Below are 10,963 nucleotides of genomic sequence, written 5' to 3'. Positions count from 1 at the left end.
AGCCCCCAGTTTACAAGTAACTGACAGGTATGGTTGCGGTTACTGTTATTTATTACCTTTCTATTCTTAGACCAGGATGGGACAGGAGGCTTGGCCAAAACTATTATCTAATAATTCAGTTACACAGACATCCTGACTTTGATAATATAAGAAAATTGGATTTTTAGATTTTGCAGCTGTTAGGAATCTTCTGAATCCCATCTGCACATCCCTTTCTCCTCCTCCTCTTCCTTCCCCTGCACCATTTTCTGTCATTTGAGGCGTATCTCAATCTACATTTCATCTAACTATGTATTTAGTATTGTGGGTCCAATTCTGTGGAAATCCCTTCCAGGTGAGTGGGGTGGGGGAGAACCTCCCTATTGAACTTCTGGCACTTGGAAAAAACTCTTCATTTCAACAGGCATTTTAAATTAGTTTTTTCCCTGATTTCATGCTTAATTTTAACTGTTTGGGGTTTTTTTGCTGCATCCCTTTTTATCCCTAGTGTACACTTGCTTAGAAACTGCAGTATTAAGTATTAAGTATTCTATGCATTATTAAAATAAACAAATAAATAAGGAACGCCTACCAACCAATATTGTGGGATGCAAGTGGCTTTCAGTTTCAGCTCTGTTTCCCATTCAACCAGTAACACAGCGGCTGTTGACCCTATACCTAGATATTGTCACATGCTGCAATGCACACACAGCCCCCAGATGGTTTGAATCCATGCTTTTATCCACATTGCCATGTGGAGGAAAATCTATACTTTCTTCTATACCACGTACTGCAAAACAGGAGTGAAATCCATTACCACAACATCTGAGTATTCTAGGTAAGTATCAGGGCAAATCTGATACATTTTGCTTCCTGAAAAAGTAAAGGACGATATTGCACTCTCACTCCCACTCCCATTCAAGTACAGAAGCTGACTTAAATAAGCTGAATCTTATTTATATATTGGCAATGGGATAGTGTCCTCCTGAGAGCAGCAGGGGACCTATGAGTGTAGAACAGGCCAAGTGGCACACATAGCTCTGTCCACCAAGAAAAGGCCACAGGAGGAGAAGACTGGGGACTGTGAAATGACATGCATGTATTCTGTCTGCTCCTGTGTCTGCAGCAAAGAAGGACCAGAGTGCAGGGGCGCAATGGAGTGCTGGAAGACGATTTATCACTCTCACACACCTGGCTATCTCTTTACACCTGACTTTTCAGGCTTAGACAGCAGAGAGCACAAGAAAGAGAGCCTCTTTGTCTCTTTCTATAGCATTTCAGACCTATTTCCCTGCTTGTAAAAGCAAAGGGAAAAGAGGCAGATGGGCACAGGGGGGAAGCAAGTTCTTGGTTCAATTTCTCTTTCTAATGATTTTTTCCCCTCTCTTTTGGAAATCAAAAGAGAAGTAGCAGAGAAGCTCAAAAAAGATCATCTTTCATTTCAAACCTCCCTCTTTCTCTCCTCCCCCACCTCACCTTACTTTATTTTCCTGCTGTGGAAAGCAAAAATATGAGCAGCAGAGGTAGCAGCATGAGGCATGAAGAAAATAATTGTGTTCCTGCACTTTCCTGTCTGTTTCATCAGCAACTAATGTCTTGGTAGTACAAAAATGCTTTCTTCGATTATGTTAAGTTAGTGTGCACACTGACCCCCTCCCTCCCTTCCCCCTGTCCACAAAGTGGTAAAATTAGTTGCTGACTAGGGATATAAGGAGATTAATACATTCCTTTTTCAAATAAATACATTATAAAACTGATGGAATATATTGTTTCAACATCAACTCTTACATGATTAGGATTTTTTAATGCAATCCAATGTGAAGAAAGTTCGACATTTTCATTCTGCACTTAAAGAAGAATATTTTTTTATGATGGGAAAATACAACTAGTGGGGGAGGAAACAAGGTTGTTGGTGTTAGTCAAGTTGTCCGTGCCTTTTTTGTCTCTGCCCACCCATCTAATTTTTTTAACATCCAGCTTGCTGAAGGGTTCTAGGGAACTTGAAAGTTTAAACATTATTTTATAACATTTTGGTTGACCTAACAAGGGTACTGCCTAATAAAGTGTTTGGAATTTTTCATGTGGGCCAACACATCTACCTTTACTCTGAATATAATTGTCTTGCTATGAGGTTGTGACTTCTGCAAGTATAGCTACAAAAAACACTCTTGCTTTGAACTTAATGCTCCTGTCTGAAAAGTTCTGTCTGAAAAACATGAGCATAAAGACTGAAAAGAACACACGCCTTTACTTAAGCTACTGTGATGGAAAACTTGTGTTTGAACTAAACAGCATTGATTTTCTGTAACACTGCTTTGTACATGGATGGATCTTGGGGGACCGAGGATTTCCTGTTGCTACCAGCCTTTATTTTGTCTGGGATGGCAGTAGCTTGGGAACTTTGAGAGGTGCTTATCAAATGTAAATGGCAATCATCTAAGAAGTCTGATGGCTTATCTAGTTCTTTATTGTGCTAGCGAGCTCCTCTAAATTTTGTGTAGGAAATTAAGTTGTAGAATCCTAGGTACGTTCTTTCCCCAATAACTCCTGAGTCACAGCCCATCTGGGCTTAGTTGGCTAGAAATTCCAAACTCTTCTAGCATCCATTTTGAAAAAGTTTTGATGGATGCCTATATCTCTGTACATTACCAGACTGGCTTTAATATGGTCCCACAAATGCTCAAAGATACTCCACATACCTAGGTAAGTTACTTATCTGTGAGGAGTGGGAGGTTGAAGCCTTGCCTTTGTAGCATGACTTCCGAAGTAACCCTTCTACCTTGGGGCAGAAATTTCTATAGGGGTGGGAGCAGATACATGTCTCTGAATATGACTCAGGAACTTAGTTTTAGGTTTCACCCACACTACCACTTGTCCTGTGGCTAGAAAGCAAGGGTCTAAGCAATTTCCCATTTGTCCTGTGCTTTCTAGCACTAAATCGGAGCAAATGTCAATCCAGAGAAAACCCAATAGAGGTTTGCTCCAATTCATCTGTAAACAGTGGCTTTCCCCCAGGGAAAGCGGTGGGACGAGCAAAGTGTGGATGACCCCTTAGTCAGAATGAGCCAGACTCTGTATAAAAGGGGTTTGCGCAACCCCTCAAGTGAGAAATGCCCAGAATATAGTCTTCCTGCAAAGTTGTTGATTTGTTAATCTTTATCAGCCTCAAGCATTCCATGAAAAGTATGATGCAGGAATGGGAAAACAGCAAGCAATAAATGGACAGAACACAGTAAAACAAAAACTTACACCCAACTATCTTCATCTCTGCGCCATTAAGAAAGGGGAGAGAATGAAGGGAAAGTAAACAAAGAGCCAGGAAACTTTAGACAAGAGAAAGAGAAATAAAACCCAACATCACTCACAGTTAAAAGATGATACATGCACTTTTAATCAGACACTCAAAATAAGACTTCAAATGTGATAAAGAGAAGAGATGTTATTTTGATAAGCAAACTTGCTCGTAGTGTAGATTGACCAGAAATTTGTGTTTATACATAGGACACAAGCAGGGATCAAAGTGGTACTTTGCACAAGACTAAGAATTTGCCATTATTCGGTGGGTCTCCCTTTTCTTTGAAGTAAATCTTCGATGCCCAGTCACAAACTGGATTTGAAATCACCCTTAGTTTTACAGTTGTTTGCTATGCAACATGATGCTGTTCAAGGAACAACGTCCAAAAGGACCCTTGCATGAATGGAACAAATTGTAGAGTAATTTGAATCCTGAACACAGTTCAGAAGGCATATGCTTCTTTTGTTGTTGTTGTTACCAACACACATGGATCCAAATCATACGTAATGCTAAACCATAGTTTAGTATTACAAGGACAAAGCACAGCAACTCTTGAGTGTGTACACTTCCCCATCCCTCCTCTGGTGCAGCCACAACAAGATTGAAAGCTTTGTTTCCATTTTAGATTAATCACAGTTTAGCATTATGTTCAAATCCTAAAATGTGATTAATCTTGGCTATGGCTGGTGAAAACATGTCAGCTTCATAAACTAGGGTTTAAATTTAGTTTGTTCCCACTAACCAAGCTTGTTTCTACTGTCTGAATTCCTCCTCATACTCATGCCAGAGAAGGTGGGAAACAGGGCATGTAAGCCAGCTGTGGTTCAATTTTCTAACATTAAAACACGGTTTAATTTATGTGTGAACACAGTAATACTCTAGTTTTTGTATTTGCATTGATCAGAGAATGAACCATTGTATTTCTTTTTGTTTTTGCTTCCCAGGAGGCCTTGGTGCAACCTGATACTGGAATAGCAACTAACACAATTTCATCTGAATGTGTGCTACCTCCTCCTTCACACTTATCTTAAATCTTTCGCAAGATAAAGCATATGGCTTTGCTACCAGCCAAATACACATTTTCTCTTTCTCTGCCCTCACTCCTTTTTGCTTTGTTTACCATCTAGCATGATGGGAGAATTCTGGAGAACTTGAAAGGTTACACATGATTTTGTGAGATTTTAGTTGATCAAATGAAGATATTGTCCTCATGTAGATTTTTTTTAACATACCTGACTTTCTTCTAAAGGGAAAAAATGCTAGGAAAAGATTGGGAGGTTTTTATGATGAAGCAAAGTTGCTTGCACTAACTCACTGGAAATTTAACTTTTTCTTTGAACAGTTGACTCATGTGTCAACTCACTTAGTTTCAAAAGTAATTTGCCATGAAGCATAGGGGAGCTGATGTTTAATAAAACAAGTATACAGCCGCGATGGGCTCAGAGAACTAATATAACCCTGGCTGATACAAGCTCTGTCACAATGCTGCCTAACTTTGCCTTAAGGAAAAATGGTCTAAGAAGAGCTTTTCATTAGTCCAAATACAGTTGTTCCTCATTTTAAAGCATTCTAGTGCATGGCCATGGCAAATATAAGCAATGGCTAGAAGAAAAAAGTACTGCACTAGATCCAGAGTAGCAGCAGCCTAGTCCTGGGTTTAAGACCATCTTTTTGGCTTCTAATCACTCCACACATTTTGCTTCAGGCACTATGCTTTCTCTGTTACCCCTCTCTTCTTTCCTCATACTACTGGAGGAATGAAGTAGCAAGCATCATGAACTCCACACAAAAACTATACAGAATAATTAGAGAGGGAGTTATTATATTTATGTTCAAAATTGTACTGCTATACAACTAAAACGAGCACTTTCATGCAATACACATTTGTCACTCAAATTTATTATTGGGGGGGGGGGGGTAGAGAATAAAAGTGCTCATCCTATTGCCCTACCTTCAGTGACAATTATCACGGTTAAAGTATTGCAAACAAATGAATAGAATTTTCATCCACTTACCAGGCATGATAACATCTGGAAAACCAATTTTTCTGGTAACAGCCACCCCTCTGTTAAAGATCATAGGATATTCCCTCCGAATCTGCTCCATTTCTCCACGAAGAAGCTGAAGAGAAATGATAAGTCCTGCAAAAAAGTACAACTATTTTATTAAAATATAGTGCCTGACATGTCAATCCCTACCAAAACAAATAGAAAACAAAATTTGATGGTAAGCATGAGTTTATGCTGAGGAGAGTAAATACAGTAAGGTATTGGGAAATGGACAAAAAGTTTCTGGAAGCTGAACTGTACAGGAGTAGGAACTCTGTCACCCAAAACACACTGAAGACAGACAAAGCACTGGTGTCAAGCAGCTTGTGACTAAAGGCGAATCCCTTCTGCTTCTGCTCAAATGAAAGCTCCAAAGCTATTGAAACACTTCAATAATACAAGAACAACCTGAGTAATTTGAATCAGGGAGACCATGAACTTGGAGTTTGAGCAATAGTAATAAAAAAATGGGACCTGAAACAAAATTCTGCACTGTGGAGTGTGCCTTTTCAGTATTAAAGACAGTCAGCTATGTCCACTTACAGAATGTTCCTTTTGGTTCTTCCTCCCGTTTTTCTCCCCTCTTGCATGACCACTGAGCATTGTCAGTCCCTCATTGAGCTGTTGGAGACTTTCCCTTAGGTATTTTTTGTTGGTGGAAAAAATAGGTATATAAAATAAGAATTCCCTGGATCCAGGTTTAGGGCAAGTACTCATTTGTGAGTGAACTCCAGCAGAGATTTAAATTCACAAAATATGAAGGAAAATAATATGTGGAAATAGAGGCCGCTAGACCTTTAAAATATCCTCTTCTGAATTCCTTCTGAAGTTCCTCTCTTCCCCTAGCATAGGAAAAGACTACACATTTGGTAAGTTAAAATCTGGTTTGCTTACAAACTCTTCAAAGGTCAGGTTCATGCGTTTTTCCACACAGACAGTAAAACTTGGCTTAGTTACAGTGATTAAAGTTCCTAAATTATTCGTACAGGAAATCAATAGTGGCTTGTAAGAGCTCTGTGGTCTGAGTTGCAGCAAACAGCTCAGACCTCACATCTTGCGCTTCTCTGGTAGATTGATTGGCAGGAAAGGATGATGGTCAAAGAGCTTGATGAGTACTGGCAAGCTTTCTGTCACATCCTGAATGTGTGTATCTGGAAGTCCCTTTGTGTTGCTCCTGTTTGCCCATCCTATATGCTCCCTGGGACTGGAAGACACCTTACAGAGCTGCGCCACTCCAGGCCATGCCCCCAACTAACTCAGTGACTCACTTGAATGGCAGAAGCACTGCCCACCACAGCCATGTGCCAAAGCACATGGTAACAGCTGAAAAACAACCAACCAACAAACAGGCAAATAGCCAGACGCCAAACAGTAAAAAGCAGCTTCAAGCAAAAATCCACAAACTCACCCGCTTTGCCTCTTGCACTATTGCAATGTAAAACTCTTTTTGCTCTCTAGAGATTGCAAGCTTTTGGGGACTGGGAGTACTTAAAGAGCAGGGTAGCTCAAATTGGCAGAAATGTTCACCAAGGTATTTTTCTCCATAATATGAATTCATTAAAAGGGACCCCTGACCATTAGGTCCAGTCGTGGCCGACTCTAGGGTTGCGGCGCTCATCTCGCTTTCTTGGCCAAGGGAGCTGGCGTAAAGCTTCCGGGTCATGTGGCCAGCATGACTAAGCCGCTTCTGGCGAACCAGAGCAGTGCACGGAAACGCCGTTTACCTTCCCGCCAGAGCGGTACCTATTTATCTACTAGCACTTTGACGTGCTTTCGAACTGCTACGTTGGCAGGAGCAGGGACCGAGCAACAGGAGCTCACCCCATCGCGGGGATTCGAACCGCTGACCTTCTGAACGGCAAGTCCTAGGCTCTGTGTTTTAACCCACAGCGCCACCCGTGTCCCATGAATTCATTAGGGGTGATTTTATATGACAAACTCTAGTTTCATCTACATCTTTATATAATTCTAATATTTGCATTCCTCTGCTACCAATATATCACTTTAACGTATTATTATTATTATTATTATTATTATTTAAAAAACCCTTTCAGAGACACTGTGGCAACCACCATTTACAACTGCCAGGACAAATTTAAATCCCCATGAAAATAGCTAAAAAATTATGGAACAGAATAAGGTATGCAAGTAATTTGTCTGATTTTCATATTATCTCTTAAATTCATTCAGCAGAGAAGCAATGGATTATTTAGTCTCGGCAGAACATCAGATTTTCCCTTTACTTGCTCATTGTGCCTTTTAACCTGCTGCTATAATTTGCTAACAGCTTAATTTGCCTTTAGCTGTTCTTAATGCCTTTTATAATATAGACTCCTGCAAATGTGCCCAAATACCTGATATGTACAACTACAATGAAAATAATGCTGCTTTAAAGCTGTTAAAACTGTGTGTTTTCTTCTGAACTTCATACTGAACTTCATACTGATGATGGTGATGATTATTATTATTCCAAAAACAACAGCCAGCAATATTTGAAAAGCAACAACAATGGTAACTATAAAACAGATATGGCTTGTACATATTGACCGGGGTGTTGCATGGGGAGGGAAACAAATTAAATTTCATCATGGAACATATCTCTAATTGGCTATTAACACAAATGGGAGAAAGAGGCAATTCTCCCCAAACAATTTCCCTTTACTATTTGTAAATGGGCCCACTGGGACCATATACCTTGTAATGAACTCTGATTCTTTAATTATTGACTACTTCTACACTGAACTAGGTTTCACAGCATGGATTTGCAGGTAAAAAGCTAGTGGTCACCTCTATCGGGTAGGTTTTGTAATCTAAAGTTGTATACTGAATTTTCTTCCCAGGAACAAAATTAAGTTTATAGCATCTAAGGTTCAACATGTTCCTCTAGCTTTAGAATTGTGGTTTTATTATCAAAACTAATCAAAGTAAGAAAGTCTACTTAAATGAAACTGAGACATTTTGTACCAGTTCATATTTTCACATCTCACTACTGCTGGCTGGGACTGATGGGAGTTCAGCAACTGGAGAGCCAAAGGTTTCCCATTCTTGCGGTTACAAAAACACTGTTCCATGTGAAATCAGCTGTTGGTGCTGTATCCTTTATTTCAGTTCATCCTTCAACTAAGTTCAATGTAGAGCCAGTGGAATACTAATATGAATGGGGACTCCCACATTTCAAGAGAGACAGCAGTCCATGTTACAACTACTGAAAATTATCAGGCCATGGCAAAAATACCCAGGTTTCCTTTGAAGATTTTAGTGCCCTTTCCAGTTTTCCAAGTAACTTCAATCTGAGTTATTTAGGATTTTATATGTACATAGGTAAAGGTAAAGGGACCCCTGACCATTAGGTCCCGTTGTGGCTAACTGTGGGGTTGCAGCGCTCATCTCGCTTTCTTGGCCAAGGGAGCCAGCGTACATTTCCGGGTCATGTGGCCAGCATGACTAAGCCACTTCTGGCGAACCAGAGCAGCGCACAGAAATGCCGTTTATCTTCCTGCCAGAGTGGTACCTATTTATCTACTTACACTATGACATGCTTTCGAACTGCTAGGTTGGCAGGAGCAGGGACCGAGCAATGGGAGTTCACCCCGTCGTGGGGATTCGAACTGCCGACCTTCTGATCTGAAAGCTAGTTTGCTTTTAGTGCTGGCATGGTAAGGAGCACCAGTTGCAGCCTCCGAACCCTGTAGTATTCCCTGTAGTGGCTCAGCTTATAGGTTTATGTGAACCGGATCTCTGTTCCAGTATCTTCTGATAGACTTCCACTTTGATTTGATTTTTTTTTTAATGGATAGGAAAACCTGAACAAAAGGGCAAGTAAAATAGGAGAGGAAGAACCACATTGGTTTGGGGCAAAGGCAGGGACTAAACTGAAGGAGTGTGAAAGAAGAGAGTACATTTCTCAAGTCCCTGCCTTGGGTAAGAGAACACACACTTCTATGTGGATTACTCACATACCAACCTGAGAAGAACCAGCTCTCTTCAATATTTGGGACCAGGGAGTGTTCCATTTAAGAAAATGAAAAATCATTGATAGTCCATAACATATCACTTTTAGAAAGGGAAACTATTAATAGACCACCTACCCAAAATGTTATGAAAAGTCCCAAAGTAAAACTATAAAACACTGTGGCGAAGGTCATGGATGACTCATTTTCATTTATGAAAATTCTGTAATGCACAGGCTTTTATAATAATAATATGATAATAATTTACTATTTATACCCCACCCATCTGGCTGGGCTTCCCCAGCCACTCTGAGCAGCTTCCAACAAAATATTAAAATACAGTAATGCATCAAACATTAAAAGCTTCTTTAAACAACGTTCCCTAAATAACGTTTTCATGACTCAAAGTATCTGCTGCAAAGAAATTATGTATTTCTAATAGAAGTAAAGTTAAATATTACCATAGTTTGAGCTGGGTGCTGTATATTTGGTGCTAGATTTGCGAATAATATTTTCATGGATCTGATACCATTCATTTTCATTGTTGCACCTGAAAAAGTAGAGTCTAGTGTTACCTTTATGACTTTACCTTATGACTGAATGCATACATACATAGTCTACACACCGGATCCTTTTTTTAAAAACAACAATTTTGTTGAACAGCAATACATTATCAGAAGGAAAAAACCCCATGCAAATCTTAAACAGTATAGAAAATATGACAAGTCTTTCCCGCGCCATATGCTTGAATCTCGTAGAAACACTACTGGTATTGAAAGGTATCTGAAGCTTCTTGTCACATTGCATATTTGGAGCTGTGCTTCCCCTCTTCACACTTTAGAATCACCAGTGTACGTGTGCAGCTACATCCATAAGCATCCACAAAAGAGATCCCTGCCCCCAGATTAACAATGTTCCCCAGATTCCCAGCTTTCCCTTTAAAAGATCTAGCTTTCAAGAATATGTGGGACACAATTTGTAATGTGCAGGAGCTATTCTCTTCACTTTTTTCTTTTTTGAGAAACTAGCCTGTACCCACATTTGAGTGTTTTTAGCCAACGAATGAGTTCACAACAATGACTAACATTTAGTAAAGCAGAACTAGCAAAGTAGATAAAAAGAGAAGGTTAAAGTGAAGCACCCATTGTCTAGATTCTTGGTATGTTTTTAAGCCTTTTTACGCTGGTCTTCCATAATAAAGAACTGTTTGGTGCTTCTTAAAAAACAATCCATAATTTTAGTTTAGCTTGACTGGGGAGTAATGTGTTAACTAAAAGGGGGAAAAAGGGAGGGAGGAAAGTAGCAACCAAGTTAGGAGTTTGTGGTCTTTCTAACTCAGATCTTTATTCATACAAAGAATGTCATCCCCCTGCCCCACCTGAGTTTGTAAATATTAAAAAAATTACCAGTGCCAATACAGATAAAAGTCCATCATTATTATACCAGTATTGCAAGGACCAGGGCTAAGAGAGTGTGTATTATGTTAGCCTTAAGTAACCCAGTACGGTTATTTTGCTGGTGGAAGAGGGGTTCAAGTAGTGTATGACAAGTTTAGGCTTCTTGTGTTATCATGGCATGTTGGATATTTTGGGGGGTGAAATGTCGTTTTTGTGTTCAGTTAATTGTAGAAGCAGCGCAATTAATTATGGGCTGGAGGGTGTGAAGAAAGCTTGGGAAAGAACTGGGGATTT

The 10,963-nt window shown here is 39.8% G+C and overlaps 1 protein-coding gene across 13 annotated transcripts in view; it reads right to left on the bottom strand.

The window, feature by feature from the left end:
• DOCK3 (dedicator of cytokinesis 3) overlaps positions 1–10,963 on the bottom strand; it is a 139,981-nt gene that overhangs the window by 71,613 nt on the left and 57,405 nt on the right. For all 13 annotated transcript variants that reach the window (XM_083726440.1, XM_083726449.1, XM_083726445.1 and 10 more), the window contains exons 13-14: positions 9,734–9,822; positions 5,290–5,415 (exon numbers count right to left, since the gene is read on the bottom strand). In XM_083726440.1, coding sequence (XP_083582566.1) covers positions 5,290–5,415; positions 9,734–9,822 — 215 coding nt within the window. The remainder of the gene's footprint in view (positions 1–5,289; positions 5,416–9,733; positions 9,823–10,963) is intronic.

The sequence above is a fragment of the Podarcis gaigeae genome (genome assembly GCF_964106915.1).
Source record: "Podarcis gaigeae genome assembly, chromosome: 2".
NCBI classification, from domain to species: domain Eukaryota; kingdom Metazoa; phylum Chordata; class Lepidosauria; order Squamata; family Lacertidae; genus Podarcis; species Podarcis gaigeae.
This window is presented reverse-complemented; position numbering and strand designations above follow the sequence as displayed.